The following is an 18,915-nucleotide window of genomic DNA, read 5'->3' as shown; positions in this document are numbered from 1 at the left end:
GTACAACAATTAGTTTGCAATTTTGCATTCTTGCATTTGTCCTGATGAGTGCAAGACAAAAAGTTTTGGCAATTTGACTTTCTTTTCAGCAATGCTCTGTAAGTTACTGTTGAGAAAGAAAAAATAGATTTAATGTTCCTTTATTTTTATTAAGGAATCCATCTTTCTATGTTAAAAGTAGACCTATTTCAATTTAAATTGAACAAAATTTTGTTAAAGCTATTATATATAAACGCTTTGAGAAAAGCCATCACAATCCAGATGTTGCACATCCAAGGGTCAAAAGTATAAAAAGAAAGGAAAGAAAGACAACCATCCTATGCTTGTTTTTAATGATCTAAAGCCTGACGTTTACAAACACATTCCAAACCACACAAAGTTCTTTCACCAAAAAGCAATTAAACTCCGACTGACCTCAGGTTCTGTTTAAAACCATAAAATAACAAAGTAGACAAGATAGTTTCAGCATAACTCCACCTAAGCAGCAGAATATCACATTGTGCATTCCGTGGTACGACACTGCTGCCATTACAAGAAGAACCACAGAATCAGAACCACAGAAACAGTATCTGACTAGGAGTGATTCCATGACAGCTCCTCTAGCAGTCAATAAATGCAATCCTTTCAATTGGTGGGGGGATACTGGCTCGTCTCATGAAACCCATGAGTTCATTATTTCAAAGTGGGTCCTACAAACTGAAAATTGCTTGCCAGGCTTCATTCCCCCATTGATAAACCCTGTTGTCCCAGATTGAAATGATGTCACGGGGACATCAAGTTAAGATGTAGAGAGAGGCCAAGCCCTTATCTTTCTCTCTCTGACTGCATTCCGTCTCCATGATGTAAAGCTTATCACATTATCACATGGCTTTTTCTCTCTCTCTTCCTCCATCACTGCCACATAAATAGTTTTAATCTACTTCAGTGAAAGGGTTTAGTCCAGTTGAGGATGAGAGCAGATCCACTGGTAGGTGGGAAAATCCCTTCAAGAAAACTAGGCCCTAAATAGGCTCCTGGCTCTGGACATGGGCTTGTTTGAAATATGGGCACAGCAAGAGTCAACACCTTCAACAGATAGGGAGTCGAGGGACACTAAAATAAATCGACAAACTACATCTTACATTTAACAAAAGCGCTCACACTATTTTCTCAACTGCCACTTATAAACACACCCTCAGCCTCTCAATATTTCTGTTTCCTTCCAAAGGTCAAAAGCCATTCAATGACAAGGTCGACTCAGAGGCCAGAGCTGATGCAGGAAAATAACAAGCTAGAGAGCTGGAAGCAGAGCAGCCAGCAACGCCATAAGCGCCGGTGGTCACCTCAACAGGCGCAGGGCACCCAGGCACAGCCGAAATTTGGTTCCAACCTGGAGGAAGTGGATCCTTTTGTCCTGGACCTGAAGAATTTCCCCGATCTGACTAACGCAGATCTTAATGCTCAGAACCCAAACATACAGGTGAGAGAAACGATTACTGTACTCATGACTGTAAGCGTGGCAAAGCTTGGGGACAAGAGATGGACCATCAAGCCTGTTTCTTACGCAGTCCGTGTGCAACCTACCCTAACATAGTCCCCACCTTGCCCATTCAACCTCCCAAGGGAATGATTGCATAAGCAATGCCTGATTCCCAGAATTTATTGAACAAACTTGTGGAATATTCACCCATTCCAATGTTCTAATCAAATATGCATCCAACTACTTTAATCAATGCATCTTGGACTGTTTTGGCTGGGGGTCTGATTGTTCCATGTATATCCTGGGTCTCCAAAATCCGTTGTTCAATAGGGATGAGACAGAAAAACTCAAGCAACAACTCATTGCTGCAAAACAAAAACAGAATTACCTGGAAAAACTCAGCAGGTCTGGCAGCATCGGCGGAGAAGAAAAGAGTTGACGTTTCGAGTCCTCATGACCCTTCGACAGAACTGAAAGTTCTGTCGAAGAGTCATGAGGACTCGAAACGTCAACTCTTTTCTTCTCCGCCGATGCTGCCAGACCTGCTGAGTTTTTCCAGGTAATTCTGTTTTTGTTTTGGATTTCCAGCATCCGCAGTTTTTTTGTTTTTAACTCATTGCTGCAGCCCATATCATTAGATGACCAAATACTGGGTTCTGCCTTATCTCATTTTTATGCCACAGAATGATCCCAAACCATTTGAAGGAAGGGGAAACTACACGATCAATATTCTTCTTTTATTCTCATCATTGAAAGTTTTCATTGCGGACTGCACCTGTTACTCATTCGCTGCCCCCACTGCTTTCATACCACAGATCACCACCTGGGGACTGCAACTCTCAACCGAATTGAGTCTTTAATCTCCCTTCACCCGCCTCCCCTAAGTATGTAGAGTTCTCAGACATTGATAGATTGGGGGCCAGTTCATCAGGAACAGAAAGGTCTGGAATAATGTAGAAGGATCATTGGCATCTGAAACAAGAAAAGACGGATTAGCAGTTTATTCATTATCTCTGCAGCTGTCAATTTGCTCAACCACTCACTCAACTTCACCTTAGATGCACTGGTCCTGAGTAAATTAGTTGCTCCCACTGGTATGGCCTCCACTATCACTGCCTCCAGTTCAAGGAGCACAGAATTGACTTGGTGGACGATTGACAATTGGTTTATCCATCCATCACCAGATGTGGCTGGACCACATCAAGCACTATTGAGTCGTTTCTGAAAGCACCCAATATTCAAGTTCATTCTCCAGAACATAGAAAGCCCCCAAGCTTCTTTTTCCATTACTGTTTCTTTAACTCCCTCTCCTCCCCTCTTAGCTTTAACGCCAAAACAAGGGGCTTAGGGTTGCCAAGTTAGAGAGACCATATGTTCAGTTCCCTCTGCTTCCCAACTTTCACTAGATCATTCTTCCCCCAGAGCTTTCCCAACCCTCACCATGAACCCCCATTTCTCTCTCTAGTTTCATCTCCTATCTCCCTCCCAAGCAGCACTTCTGAGTTCAACCTGTCCATGTGTCCCAATTCTTGCTACCTCAATCCCACTCCCACTATAATGCTGACCACCCAACCTCCCTTCCTGGCCCCTCTGCTAGTTAACATTATTAGGGTTTGCTTCTCCTCAAGTACTGCCTCTCTCTCTTGAAACTACTGCCATCATCCCAATCCTCAAAGGAAACAAACTTTGACCCCTCTCCTTGCCAACTACTACCCCATCCGCAACCTGCTTTTTCCTCTCCAAACTTCTTGAACATATTGTTGTCTCCCAAATCCATGCCCATTTTTCACGCAACTCCATTTTTGAACCTCTCCAATTAAGTTTCCACCCTTCCTGTGGCACTAAGGTGTAAGGTCACAAACCATATTCACTGTGATTGACTGTTCCATGTTCTTTCTCCTCAATCTCACTGCAGGGTTTGGCATTGTTGACCTGCCCCTCCTTTGCAGTCCCGCTCCGTGGGATGACCCCATTGTAACTTCCTTCTTCCCTCTCTGATTGTCTCAAGGAATGGCCCCTCTTCTCATCCTTGCTGCAGGAGATCCATAAAAGTCTCTCCTTGGATGCTCCCTCTTGCTCATTTACATTCTGCCTCTGGGCAACATCATCTGATGACGCTGGGTTAGCTTTAGCATGCTGACGACACCCAGCTCTACTTCTCCATTCCTACCCTTGAGCCTTCCATTGCATCTGTGCTGTTAGATATTCAGTTCCTCCAGCTAAACACTGGGAAGATCAAAAGCATCATCCACAATCCCCTTTTGGCACCGACTCCAACCTATTTTCTCAGGCTGAACTGAACTGAACTGAACTGTTTGCTAGCTCCATTCTGTTTAACTCTGAGCTGAGCTTCTGACCTCCACCATGAAGAATGTCATCTTCCATCTCCATAACAACTCCCACCTCCACACCTGCCTCATCCCACCTGCTACTGAAATGCTTAACCCTGCCTTTGTCACCTCTAGCCTTGATTATTTGAATGCTCTCCTGGCTAGTCTCCCACCCTCCACCCTGTTGCTGCTGTCACCTTCTACCCATCACCCCTATATTCTTTGACCGACACGGGACCCCATTCCCCAGTGCCTCAGATTAAAAATTCTCATCCGCCTTTTTAAATCTCTTCATGAACTTGCCTCTGCCCATCTCTGTAACCTTCTCAACCCTACAACTCCCCTCCTACCCATGTTCTCCATTCCTTTGACTCCCATATCTTGCCTCGCCCCAGGTTGTGCTTTCATGGGCTTACACGCACACTCTGGAATTCCCTCCCTGAACCCCTACACCTCGTTTCTTTTAAAACCCCTCCATCTTTAACCAAGCTATTGGCTTCCCTTTTTAATCTCACCTCCTGTAGGTGCAGTCCATGTTTTGTCTCGTGTCTTTCTGAAGCACCTTGGGATGCTTTTCTACATGAAAGGCACAAAGCAAGTTGCTGTTGTTTAAAGTGGAGACTCCTTGTCAGAACCAGTTAAACAATGCGTCTGTGTTAGAATGCTAAAGATTGAAAGCCTTTCTTTTTTCGCAGTGTCTATCGAAACATTTTCAAATATCTGGGGGAAAAATGTAAATATTGGTTTTTAACTGTTAAACTGCCGACCTGTCCAGGGAGATTTGAGTCTCCTGTTTCTGGGCAATTTTGAAAAACACTCTCCGCTCCCACACGGTTGTTGCGATAAACACTGTCATTATATTATAGATTCCCCATTGTGAGGAAAAGCATTAGTATTGAAATATTAATACCAAACTACAGAGAGAATGTTTCCTCTTGTGGGGATGAGCATAACTAGAGGCCATCAATATGAGACAGTCAGCAAGAAATCCAGTAGGGAATTCAGAAGAAACTTCTTTACCCAAAGGGTGGTGAGAATGTGGAATTTGCTACCACTGGTAGTGATTGAAGTGAATAGCAATATTTAAGGGGAAGCCAGACAAGCAAATGAGGGGGAAGGAAGAGATGATCACAATGGTAGATTTAGATGAGAAAAGATGGGAGGAGGCTCAAATGGAGCATAAACATCAGCATGGACCGGTAGGGCCGAATGGCCTGTTTCTGTACCGTGTATCCTATGTAAAACTAAACAATGCATAATTAAATAAAACAACACGTCAAACCATTCAGCCCTCTTACCCCATTACCCTCTTCTCTTTCTGCCTGGCTTGCTCTCTCTCATTCACTCATGTTATCTTAACTTTTTAAACAAATATACCCCATTTCCAACATTTCATAAAACAATTTTAAATGCTTTGAGACTTGGCTTCCTGGGTTCAATCAGGCACTTTTTTGAAGCTGTGGCCCACAAAGGGGCAATTGAAATCCAGTTCTGCAGTCTAGTGCCAGAGCGGCAAAGGCTAATCTGCCACGCACACTAACGCAACCAAGTCAAACTTTGATACAAAGCTTCAACCAGAGAACATTGGCTGGTCTGTAACTCTGTCGTTTTACCTTTGGCAACATTAGGCCCAACTGCACCAAAAGTAATGATCATTTTGCACAGGAAGACTAAGTCACTGAGTCAGCTATAGTGAGGAAGGAAAAATGACTTCATTGTGCCACAGATACAGGCATTGTGAACAGATGACAGAAACCTTGCATCTTAAGGCTGAAGGTTTTGGACAGTTTATATATCAGTCAGTGGATCCTCCAGACTGATTGCAGGATTGTTACCCTGATGACCCTTTCACATCTACACTGATAGCCTTTGACCTGATGACCCTTGGCCTGATAACCCTTAGAATGCCCCAGTAGCCGTGGCTAATACATCCCTGGTAGCCGCTATCCCTTCTACATTCTGAATGCTGCCCTGTGGACTCCAGGGCTGCCCACCGTTATAGAGTTTTACATTGTTTATGTTCTGAATCATGACAAATGATAATGGACATTATACCAGCAGACCTCAAACTTTCTCATCTATGGACCACTTAGGCAGGGCAAGAGACCACAAAAAACTCATCACAATGAATGGAACTTGTGGCAACTATAAATATTTTCCTACTAAATGTAATAAATTTATGTGCAATTATTTTTAAAAATTAAGTATAGATAAATTATTAACTTATGCCAGAAATTAAAGTGTAGACATTTTCATATTAGAAACATTAATACTACAATAGAACAGGTTTATTTGAAATATTCCAATAAATCTTATAAAATCATCATCATAATCTCGAAACTAATGTTTATCTTAAATCTATGTTAATCAAATTCAACAGTAACATAAATCTTATAAAACTACATAGTTGTTGCTTTCACTAACGACTACTCGTGCGTGAACACAGGAGCTGATCTGGGTGTGTGATGTCACATGGGGGTGCAGATGAGGGTTCTGGCCTGTAATCTTGAATGGCCTCAGCCATGGCATTGTAATTTGAACCGGTCCACAGACACCACCCCCACCCCCCCACCCCCAACCAGAGGACCCTCACAGACCATCCATATCCCACACTTTGAGAACACTGCATTGCACAATACCACATAATGGGTACCAAACAGGAACATGTATTGGTGCCCTGTAACACAGTCATAGGAACTACACAATTCCATGAGTGTACACTGGAACATGTATTCCCTGTATAGCCACTCTGTTATGGTCAAAGCTCAATCAGAATACCAACCATGTATGCAAAGTTCATGGACCTGTACCTCAACAAAGAGTAAACATCTTCAGGGAAGGATTGCAAGAGAGGGGAGAAAAGTGATCAAAAAGGGGAAAGCATGCACTGAACTGAAGTTAGGTATGGTGGTGCGGTGGGTAGGGTGGTGCGGTGGGTAGGGTGGTGCAGTGGGTAGGGTGGTACAGTGGGTATAGTGGCTATAGTGGTGTGGTGGGTAGGGTGGTATGGTTGGTATGGTGGTACAGTGAGTATAGTGGTGCAGTGGGTATGGTGATACATTGGGCATGGTGGTGTGGTGGGCATGGTGGTGCAGAGGGTATGGTGGTGCAGGTAGGTATGGTGGTGCGGTGGGTATGGTACTACAGTGTTGTGGTGGTGCGGAGGGTATGGTGGTGCTGTTGGGTATGGTGATGTGGTGGATATGGTACTACAGTGGATGTGGTGGTGCGGTGGGTATGGTACCACAGTGGGTGTGGTGGTGCGGTGGGTATAGTGGTGTGGTGGGCATGGTGGTGCAGTGGTATAGTGGGTATGGTGATGCGGTGGGTATGGTAGACTAATTAACCAGAACCTGTGATTTCAAACCCCATATTGGCAAATAGTGCAATTGAATTTGATAATTCTGCTTTTGCTGGTCTGGCGCTTAAAAGCTACTGGATTTCTGTAAAGAATGGTTCAGTTGTGAAAGTGCACCTGGCGCATATTGTATACATCTGCAATCCTGCAGCACCCCGGTAACTCTCGATGCCATCAGGGCAATGAGGGGGTGTGGACAATAAATGTGTTGCCTACAGTTAAACTGAAAGTGAATGAGGACTCAGTGTTGCCTTCTCTGCCACCAAGTCCCTCTGTGGCAATTCAAACATGGATTCATCATGGTAACAGAAGGCACAGTGGACATGTTACCTTAGAGGCTTTGTGATATTAACACTTGGACTAACCAGTCTGGTAAAACTGCAGCAATGGAAGGCCAAATTGTCCTCTCCTAAACCTGGAGTCCACTGCAGTTTCAACATTCATTCTTTTCAGTTCACTAGATACAAATAAAATCATAATTACATAATTAAGCCCAACGCTAAAAATAACAGGAAGCAGAGCTATCTTAAGAATAGCCCCTAGCAACACAGCCGGCAATAACTAGGCGTCAATAATCCTCAAAGCAGCTGATTATTTTGGGTGAACTCCTCATTACTCAGAACTCGGCCAGAAAGAAGCTCTCCGATCATTTCCCTGACATCCATTACAAATAACAACAATTCTGCATATTTGAACTAACCTCCCCTCATTTCCTCCCTGTATTAATTGGATTCTTTTTATTTTCTATTTTTGTTTGACCTTCTTTTTAAAATACCTTTTTTTTTCCCCACTCTGCTCTTGAGATTTGCTCACCCACCTTATCCAGACCATTGCATCCCCTTCCTGAGTCTGGGGCCTTCTTCCAGGCCTGATCTTCTGTCACCTAGGATCCTTTTACTTGTCTTAATGTACATTCTGATGTTTTTCATCTTGTTTGCATCAGCATAAGAATGTTATGCTCTGCTGAAGTCCCTCTTCACTTCTGAATATGTTCCACGCATGGCTGCTGATTACCCCAAGGGGAGTAGACTCCCCCCCATCTCATTCCCCCACTATGTAACCCTAAACCTCCAGCACATACAGCAAGCACACTGAGTAACATTTACCTGCACTGTAACATATTCCCATCCCCTCCTTCCCCACCACCACCACCATCTCGAGTTGCTGACTCACCAGAATTGGCCAGGAGTCCAGGAACTAAAGATTCATCTTCCAGGCAGTGCTGGGAGCAATGAAAAAAAATCGTAGCGGCATTAAAACATTGTGGGTTTTTTTAAATTTTCTTTGAACACTTCATGAGTTTGGGTAATAAGGAATCTATTTGCTTTCCAGTTGGCTGTGGGAAACTGTGGGGGGCAGGATTGTCAGAGGCTGGAGATCATGTGATGATAACTCTAGGAATGTGTCCAACCAGATTCGGCAAGCCCACCGTCACCAGCACCAGACTAAACTCCCTAAACTCTGGTTAAAATAGGGCTCCACCTGTGCAACAGGATTGGTTACAGGGATAGATTCACAGAAAAATTCAGAAGTACTTTATGGGTCACCATGGGTAAAATACTGCCTAAAAGGATTAAGAACAGATGATAAACCTGCTTGACAAGTAATGCACATTTAAAATTTTCTGGATCAGCTCATTTATATCTTAATTCACACATCCAAGTGGAGAGTGGGACAAATATACAGGGCACAAGTGTAGCAGAGGGGAAATTTTTGTTTAAGTGAAATTTAAAGGTATTTGAACAATTAAAAAGAAGCGTCACAACATACAGACCCAAAATGTTGAAGGCCTTTAGAAACACTCACTGCAGGAAGCTGTTAGTCCTGTCCTTGGCTGGAACTGCAGCTGATTAGGAGGCAACAAATAAAGTAAGGTGCATTCATACCTGCAAATATGGTTGGTGTAATCTTGGGGGTCATGGTTTAGCTTGGGAGTGCCCATGACCTTGGGGGTGGGCATGGCTGACCTTGGAGGGGTGGGCGTGGCTGACCCTGGGGTTGGGCATGACTGACCTTGGGGGGATGGGCATGGCTGACCTTGAGGGGATGGGCGTGGCTGACCTGGGGAGGTGGGCATGGCTGACCTGGGGAGGTGGGCATGGCTGACCTGGGGAGGTGGGCATGGCTGACCTGGGGAGGTGGGCATGGCTGACCTGGGGAGGTGGGCATGGCTGACCTGGGGAGGTGGGCATGGCTGACCTTGGAAGGGTGGGTGTGGCTGACCCTGGTGTTGGGCATGACAGAGAAGTAACCTCAATATAGCAAAAATAATTTTCCTTGTTGCCATCCAAATGTATTTACCCATACCCCAGAGAATCAGCGAACTAACAATGGCCCTTATTTTCTGTTACCTTGGAAAAAAAACAGCGGTATAGAGAAAGGTGTGGGTAACCTCAGAATGACAATCCCACTTCATTTTAATGAACTCTCGCTGCTTGAAAGAACAACGCCTTATCACTTGTCCTTCCCCAAGTCCCTATGAATGTACCTCAAAGACACTGTCAAGGGAGACATTTGTCTTCAACAGAAAAGCCCTAAAAGCAGACACTAAGAAGGTGTGTGCCAGTGGAAGAACAGGTAGTGATGGTTTATTTGCCAACAGCCCCTTGTGGCTGGTTCTATCCACGGAGGCCAGCAAGCCAGAGATGAAAAATCACAAAGCATGGATAGATTTTTTTTTAACTGAAGCCTAGAATGCTGTTGGAAAACTAAAGAGGCACTTATGTTGCATTTTCCCTCAGGAGATTCAATGAGGGGTAAGGATAGACTCTGTGACAGGATACATGTCTACCATTGGTTCTCGTGGCACCATAGGGTGGAGGTAGATATTTGATGCCCAGCTCCTCTACATTTTGCCTTGTTCGTTAGGATGTTCATAAGATTTTTGAGTCACCTTAATTTGAATTTCTCACAAACATAGCAACTACGTAGCTAAACTAAGCCTTTCACTGTCTAGTCACAGCAGTCCATTTCCATACACCAGACCCTAGGCACCTGGAGTGGCGTGTAGCTTTTATCCACTCAGTGGATAATAATTTTAATAGGCCCAGTTGGAGGTAGGACACCTACAACGTACTGTACAAATGGGCAGAAGCATTTGAACTGGTTCTAACATTGGTCTCAAACTCACTAGAAAATAATGGTTTCAAGTCCAGTCAGAATTTGTTGCTGTATCTTCTCTGCTGAAGTGGAATATATGGAATAAAGTTAAATCCCTTCAGTATAGGCAATTAGGGTTGGGGGGGGGGGGGGGGGGGGGGGTTTTGTAATTGAGGTCTTTAAGATGATTAAAGGAGTTGTAACTATTTCCTTTGGTGAGGGGAGCCCAGAATAAGGGGGCATAACCTTGAAATTAGAGTGAGACTGTTCAAGGGTGGAAATTAGGATGTAGTAATTTGTGATATAAACTGAGCAACTGAGGCTTGGCTTTTCTGATCACCAGGTTACGATTGAGGTGGTGGATGATCCTCAGGCAGAAATTGAGATGGATCTCCTGAAGGGTAACCGAAATGACTGGGCCATCTCTTCAGCAGAATGGTTGTCCCACAAAGACATCTTTTGGCCTCTGTTTTGGGAATACCCAGACTCGACTGAAGTCGGCAGTTTGGAGTCCTCAAACGGGATGGATGCCGATGAAGAGGATGATTATGCTGTGGAGTATGAGGGAGAGGACACATTCCTCAGCACCTTGGATGGCATCTGGGATAGGAACTGGCCTTTACAGAAGAGCTGGTCCTCCAAGGAGAAGTTTAACTATGGTGAGTGTAATAAAAATGAGAGGTCCTTCTGTGCTTCTGGGCATCTATCAGTCACTTCAATGGATATATCAAGGTTAGGAGTATGACGCTAATTCACAAAAGGACATATTGTGTAGAGCGATTATGTTGCAGAGGTTTCGAAATCCAGTCCCCTCTTCCCTTTCTAAGTAAGGCTACCAAATTAATGCCAAATTTGGCATTGGCTGATATGTAGGGGGGGGTGGGGGGGGTGGGTAATTTTAACCTAATCCATTTGCCAGGAAATTGGCAAGGTCAATTTAGTCTGCCTGGTTTTATTTTCCATAATAGTCTCATCTGATCCAATCCAATCCTGCCAGTTTTGGACTGATTGGGTTTAAATGACCCCATTACAATCTTAAAATCTATTGAGGTTAGGAAACCATATGTGCAAGTTAGTGTCAATACCTGGGCATCCTGCCCAGAGGGTCAACAGCTGGTATCCCTGAGCCCCTACAGGTACCCATTCTGGAGGCCCTTTTCAGCCCTTCAGCCCCCTAACCTTTCCTCAGCACTTCATAATCAAGGGGGATGATATTTTCTATGCACTTAGTATAGTGAGACTGTAAATGTTGCTCCACTACAATAGGGCCTGCATTTCAAGAGTACATCATTGGGTGTAAAGTGTTTCAGGATGTCCTGATTCCACGAAAGACACTAAGCAAATACACACCCTCTCCTTCTGGAATAAACAGAGCACAAAGTAAATCTATCATGTTGGTATCCTAATCCCAGATCCCAATTAATCCCATTCCATAGCAGAGATTGCCAATTGTTGAGTCTTGTCCCAGAATCAAAAGGAATTAAACATTAATCTCCAGGGCGTAGCTGGGAAAGAAAAATCTTCGAGGGATTTGGAAAAAAAAAGTCAACACTTTGTTTATTAATCCTAAAAATGCTGGAGTTCAGAAGGTGAAGGCTGTTGACTGATAGTCAAAGATCATCCAATTGGAGTGGCAGCACCATGAGAATGGGCATGTTGGGCAACCAATAAATGGAAGTGTGGGGGGTGGGGCAGGTGGAGGAAGGAGGTCACGTGATGAAATCTCCAGTGAGAATGGTACAGATTGCCTTCTGAATTTTTATCAATGATAGTAAAAGTCACTAGGAACCTTTGTTTCTACCTAATTGCATTCCTGGGAATTCTGGGTTCCCCTCTTCATTGACAGACAATGGTGTTTGATGTGTCTTATGGGGTTTTGTTGAATTGCACTGCTTTTTAAAAATTCATTCACAGGATGTGGGCATCGCTGGCTGGGCCAGCATTTATTGCCCCTCCCTAGTTGCCCTCGAGAATGTGGTGGTGAGCTGCCTTCTTGAACTGCTGCAGAACATGTGGTGTAGGTACACCCACAGTGCTGTTAGGGAGTTCCAGGATTCTGACCCAGCGACAGTGAAGGAACGGTGATACATTTCCAAGTCAGGATGGGGAGTGACTTGGAGGGGAACTTGCAGGTGGTGGTGTTCCCATTGTTATTGGTTCCTTGGTGATTGTGCTGTGGGCCTCAGTAGGTTTAATGTGTCTTTAGATTATGCTGATGGCTACGTCTGCCCAGATTTTACTTGTAGATAACTCATAACAGATTCTTTTGTATTGTGGTCATACTCAGTGATTTGCAAAAGATTTTTTTTCTGTTCAGTGTGCTGTGGCAAAGTCACTCTTTCATTCACATTGCAAACATTACAGGTTCATTACATTCAATTGTCAGGATATTATTGAATTCTTACAGGTGATGCCAATGGATCAATATTGTTAGGTTGAACTTATTTTATGTTCCTTGTAGGGTGATCGATAAAAGCGTTGTTTCGCCTATACTTACAAAGCATACTGCTAGGGCTGTCTGGTTCAAACCAGCTGCCTAATTGTAACATTCTAGGCTCTCTCTTTCACCCCCCACCACCACCCCCTCCCACCAAACGTCTGGCCGTTCCTTCTGTCCTCTGCTTTTTCTACACCCCTCCTGCCGCTACTTGTCTCCGCGCCCACCAGTCAGCAGCGAGGACTTCCCATGCATCGACTCTGATCTCGGTCAACTCGAGGTCTCACCCGCAGACCTCCTTGTGCCAGAGGCGTGGGAACCTGCTGGTCTCACGGCAATAGCAAACTCGCCATAGAGCTTGTTTTCAGGGATGTCGTCATCATCCATTCAGCTCCCATGACCCGGCCGGTGGAGTCACCGCTGGCTCAAGGGGGTTGACATGCTGAAGATCCCTGCACGCTGGTGTACTTCCATATCCAGCACTCTCTGCTGCTAGGAGACCCTCAATATCCCTGGCAGGGACTAATAAGAGGCGACTTGATTGTGTAAGGTCCTGAGGGAACTTGACGGGATGGATGTAGGGAGGATGTTTCCTCTGATGAGAGAATCTAGAACTCGGGGCCACTGTTTCAAAATAAGGGGTCGCCCTTAGTTTAGGACAAAGATGAGGAAAAAATTTTTCTCTCAGAGGGTTGTGAGACTTTGGAATTCTCTTCCTCAAAAGGTGGTTGAGGCACAGTCCTTGAATATCTTTAAGACAGAAGTAGACAGATTCTTGATAAACAAGTGGGTAAAAGGTTATCGGGGGTAGGCAGGAATGTGAAGTTGAGTTTAAAATGAGATCAGCCATGATCTTGTTGTGTGGCGGAGCAGACTCGAAGGGCTGAGTGGCCTACTCCTGTACCCAATTCACATGTTCGGATGTAATATTCATGGAGCGCCTTCAAAAACTTCCCAAGGTGCTTCATAGGAGCACATTGAAACATATAAGATCCTGAGGGATCTTGACAGGGTGAATGTGGAGAAGATGTTTCCTCTTCTGGAAGAATCTAGAACTAGGGGTCACTGTTTAAAAATAAGGGGTCGTTCATTTAAGACACAGATGAGGAGAATTTTTTTTTCTCAGAGGGTTGTGAGTCTTTGGAACTCTCTTCCTCAAAAGGCGATAAAAGCAGAGTCTTTGAATATTTTGAAGGCAGAGCTAGATAGTTTCTAGATAGACATTCTGGGGTCATGAAAGGCACTATATAAATGCAAGTTTTGTTTTTACTGGTTGCATGGACTCCTTCTTGATAAGCAAGGGGGTGAAAGGTTATTGGGGATAGGTGGAAATGTGGAGTTGAGGTTACATTCGGATCAACTGTGATCTTATTGAATGGCGGAGCAGGCTCGAGGGGCCAAGTGGCCTACTCCTGTTCCTAACTTGTATGTTCGAATGAGCATTGTCAAACAAAATTTGACTCCGAGCCACAGAGCGATATTAGGTCAGCTGGCCTAAAGCATGGTCATAAATAGGTTTTAAGGAGAGTCTTAAAGGAGAAAAGCGAAACCAGAGAGGCTGAGAGCTTTGGTGGAACAATTAAAATCAGGAATGCACAAGACGCCAGAATCAGAAGAGCCTAGATATCTCGGAGGATTGCTGGGGTGGAGGAGGTTATAGAGGTAGGGCGGGTGTGAGAACACCGAGGGGTTTAAAAACAGGCTGAGAACTGAATTGCCTTTGACTGCAATTTTCAGGACATATTAAAGATTCAGGTCTTCAGCGCCATCGGAGAAACAAAGCTCACATAGTTTGCACTGAGGGGGCCATGCTACCAATCCCAAATTGCCACAGTGGATCTGCCCCTATATACCAAACTGAACCATGTCTGAAGGAGCCTGAAGCCTGGTCTCACCCAGTCAATGCTAATTAATTAAGGTAACTGATCACTTTTGTTGGTGACACCATTACCAGCTCTCCTCCCATTACCTGTGATACTTCCTGCTCCATAGACCACCCGGTCTCCATCCAAGGGATTCAGTGCTTTTCCCGTTTCCCCTCTTCCAACGCACCGGGAGAAAGATACTTGAAAAGGGGAAAGAGCAGGGTAGCGGGATTAATTGGGTAGTTCTATCAAAGGGCCAGCATCATCTCAATGGGCTGAAGGGAGTCCTCCTGCACTGTCAGATTCTAAGTTGAACCTGGAGGTTTGGAATAAAGTTGAGGCTGACGAGAAGGGAAATGCATTTCAGATTGTTTGTCGACTGATTAACTGGACTTTGTTCCTTTTCCAAGGATTCTGTCACTCTACTGTAAGATCTGCTTCTTTCCCCTGTTGGACTTCTTCCAGTATTAAAATATTCAGTTGCGTGAGCAAGACTCCAGCTGATAGCTCGATCCCTTTATTGTAAGGTGGGCATTTCCTGGGTGACGAGGAGGGGAGGGCAGTCTAGTGGCTGGTTTGGGAACTCATCGTTGGGTCAAGGAGAGAGGGAGTTTCAGGCAAAGAAGGAAAAGTTGTTTGGGAATGTGGGTTGGGGAAGAGAGAGGGAAGCAGATGACATATAGCAGGTTTCTGCAGTCATTGCTTATATAACTGAGAATGTTCTGTTCCTTGTAAAACAGTTTGACAGATGGGATCCACTTGCTGCCCATAAATGCTTATGTCCACCAGATGTTGAGAACACTGAATGTGCTCTTCTGGATGATGAGCCTCGCATTCTGTACAGGATTGGGTATCTGTAAACTAATCCCGGTGTTCACGGTGACTCACTTGGTAGTTTTCTAGTATCTGAATCACCAGGGTGTGTGGTCAAGTCCCACTCCAGAGATTAGAGCTCAACTAATCCAGTGCAGGAATGAGGGAGTTCTACACTGTCAGAGGTACTGTCCTTTTGGATGAGATGTTAAATTGAGGCCCCGTCTGCTTTGTCAGGCGGGTCTAAAAGATCCCATAGCACTATTTCCAAGAAGGTTTGGAGTTATCCCTGGTGTGCTGGCCAATATTTATCCCTCGATCAATTTCATAAAAACAGGTTACCTGGTTATTGTCATTTTGCTTTTTCTGGGAGCTTGCTGTGCACATGTTGGCTGCTGTGTTTCCTACATTACAGCAGTGACTACACTTCCGAATTCCATCATTGGCTGCAAAGCGCTCTGAGACATTCTGGGGTCATGAAAGGCACTATACAAATGCAAGTTTTGTTTTTACTGGTTGCATGGACTCCCTGACAGGACACATCTCTCTTAAGCTCCCAAAGAACCCACTCGTCCTTTCCAAACGCTCTGTAGAGGTCATTGAGGTCCTCATTGAGAACTACATCTTTCCACCAACAGATGTGGTTCTTTGTTGTCTCTGCCTAATGAAACGCAAAGTCATAATGACCCACTGATTGAGCAGAGTTGATATCTGTCCCATCTCAACACCATTAACCAATAAATCCAGAAGGTGCTGTGACTTGGATTGTTGGATATTGTTTACTTTGTGGTACAAATGTGTAGAGCTGATCGGTAGGAAAAGACCAGCTCATCCATCAAGCCTGCCCCACACCATGATTTCAGGAGCACTGTGCCTAAACACTTCCTACTTCCCACCAATGTTCCCTCTCAGCTTCATGAGCAATGTATACATGAACTGTTAATCCATGCAACTTTTATGCAAGGTGATCTCTGCCCCAGTCAGGAAACGGTCCTCTTGAAGGTGCCGTAGATAGAAAGTCAGCATTCACCACACCAGCCAGCAACGAGGCTGCCTACTCTCTGGGGCACAAAATTTGGTTGTAATCATACTTCTGCATTGTCTAAATGCTGGGACGACCCCCACCCCCACCCCCCCACCGTAATTTGCAACAACAGTCTGCCAAACTGTGTCACACCCAAAAGCCATTTTTCAAGTGGATATCAGACAGTGAGTGTTGCAGGTTCCTCAGGAGGTCCTCAGCCAATTGAATGTTAGATCCAGTCTGTTACTGACCAGTGGCAGTGATGATCCAGTGGGACCTTCTGAATGCCCCAGTGATCTGAATGATGTCAGGAGTGTGGGGGATGACAGGGCCAAACACTCCATAGTGAATTCCAACAGTACCCCCAGTAGGGTGTTGGAGAGAGAGAGGGAAGGAGCTAGGGTATGTCTCAGAGGGAGAGAGAGGTAGGGTGTCGAAGAGACAGAGAGAGAGCTAGGATATCAGAGAGAAGGAGTGGGAGCTAGGGTGTCAGACAGATGGGGAGGGAGTGCTAGGATGTCACAGAGGGAGAGCGAGCTAGGGCGTCGGAGAGAGAGCTAGGGTGTCAGAGAGAGGGAGACGGAGAGCTAGGATATCAGGGAGAGGGAGTGGGAGCTAGGGTGTTGGAGAGAGAGGGAGCTAGGGTCTCAGAGAGAGGGAGCTGGGGTGTTGGAGAGAGAGAGGGAGAGTGCTAGGGTATTGGGGAGGGAGAGAGGGAGGGAGCTAGTGTCGGAGAGAGGGATGGAGGGAGCTAGCGCGTCTAATTAGGGAGAGGGCATCCCAAAGAGAGATCAATCCAAAGCTATATGCTGTCCCAGAGCACTGTACCACCAGTGGGTCAGTGAAACATCTCCCAACAGACCCAAATACACATGTGCCTCTCCCGCACTTCCTATTGGCCTGCAGGTTAATTGCTGCTCACTTCAAAAGACTTGGACTGAACATTTCAACAAATTTTTCAAACTGGTTATTGAGAAACTGTCAGTGAGACCCAGCTGTTTGTGTTTACAGAGCATTCAGAAATCAGAAGCTGTCCTGCTCCATAGAACTTGTTATTCATTTGCTTCTCTGGCTTTGTGAGCAACCCAGATGTGGAGAAATTCCAGAAGTATTACACACACAGTCTTGATGACAAATCTTTTACAACACTAAACTAGTCAACAAAGTATCAACTTCATGTGAAGTTTATCAAATGTATTTCTTCCAGCTAAATAACCTCCCAAGGCAATTCTTCTGAGAATAAAACATGTTTATTATGAAGATAGATGTGTTGCACCATGGAATTCACAATACATTTTCCACTGTTAAGGTGGTGCGGCAGCCTTTGGCTCAGTGGATAGTGCTCTTGTCCCTAATGCCAGAAGGTGGTAGGTTCTAAGCCCCTCCTAAGGTCTTGAGCACAAAAATCATGGTTAACACTCTGACGCTGTACTGAAGAAGTGCTGCGCTGTCGGAGGTGCTGTCTTTCAGACATGATGCTTAAACCAAGGTCCCATCTATCCTCTCGGGCGAACATAAAATATTCCATGGCACTGTTTTGAAAAAGATCAGGTGAGTTCTCCTCGGTGTTCAGGCTAACATTAATGCCTCGGTCAACATCACAAAAAAAAAACGATTATCTGGCCATTATTGCATTGCTGTTTGTGGGAGCTTGCTGTGTGCAAATTGCCTGCCATCTTTCCTACACTACAACAGTGACTACACCTAAAGTACTTCAGTGGTTGCAAATTGGAACATCTGGTGATCGTGAAAGACGCCATATAAATGTGAGTCCTTTTTTAAGGTTGCAGTCTTATTGTGATTAAACAAACACAGGCTGATTTCAATATCAGTGTTGTTCAGTCAGGCAAGTCTGCAGATTAGATTCTGATGGTCATTTTCAGGCGGAAGGTTAGAATTGGAAGTCAAGAGCATTTTGAGACTTGATTTCAATCTGTAACAAAGTGAGATATCTGTATGGGTGTGCCTGAATTTCCATATAGCATTCCTGTCATGGACCTGATATTTATTGGAGAGAGAGAGAGAGAGAAACAAGCAGGACTCATTGATCTTGACAGATCATAGCCCCGTGACATAGTTAAGATCCCAAAGTTGGGAGTGTCATTTTGCTGAGGTAAATTTACCTGCTACACAAGAGCGAGAAATAGCCAATGGTACCATCACTCAAAGGCAGTACTGGAGGCTGATCTGGGTGTTTAGTATTTGATCTTTACAAGTCCAGAAATGGTTAATGTAAGACATAAAAATATAATGTGTGTGTACAAATATAGGTATATGTACATGTGTCTGTCTGTGTTTGTGTGTCTGATTGTGTGTGTGTGTGTGTGTGTGTGTGTGTGTGTGTGTGTATGTGTGTGTGTGTGTCTCTGTCTGTCTGTTCGTATGTGTGTCTCTGGTATGTCTGTGCTTGTGCATGTACTACCTCTGTGTTGGGTCCAGCCAATTAAAGTTTCATTCTGGGTCACTTTGTTGGGTTACTTCAGAGTTTTCCCATTGGTGACCCACATTCAATTCTGGCCATAGTCTTGCC

General features: G+C 44.7%; 1 protein-coding gene across 1 annotated transcript in view; it reads left to right on the top strand.

Annotated features, from left to right (window-relative positions):
• Window positions 1-18,915, top strand: part of ism2a (isthmin 2a) — a 42,576-nt gene that overhangs the window by 14,942 nt on the left and 8,719 nt on the right. Inside the window, exons 2-3 of the mRNA XM_041215145.1 lie at window positions 1,208-1,459; window positions 10,590-10,905. Of these exons, the coding sequence (XP_041071079.1) occupies window positions 1,223-1,459; window positions 10,590-10,905 (553 nt within the window). The 5' untranslated portion in view covers window positions 1,208-1,222. The remainder of the gene's footprint in view (window positions 1-1,207; window positions 1,460-10,589; window positions 10,906-18,915) is intronic.

The sequence above is a fragment of the Carcharodon carcharias genome, chromosome 20, assembly GCF_017639515.1.
Source record: "Carcharodon carcharias isolate sCarCar2 chromosome 20, sCarCar2.pri, whole genome shotgun sequence".
NCBI classification, from domain to species: domain Eukaryota; kingdom Metazoa; phylum Chordata; class Chondrichthyes; order Lamniformes; family Lamnidae; genus Carcharodon; species Carcharodon carcharias.
Note: the sequence above shows the minus strand (reverse complement) of the source record. Positions and strands in the feature narration are given on the sequence as shown.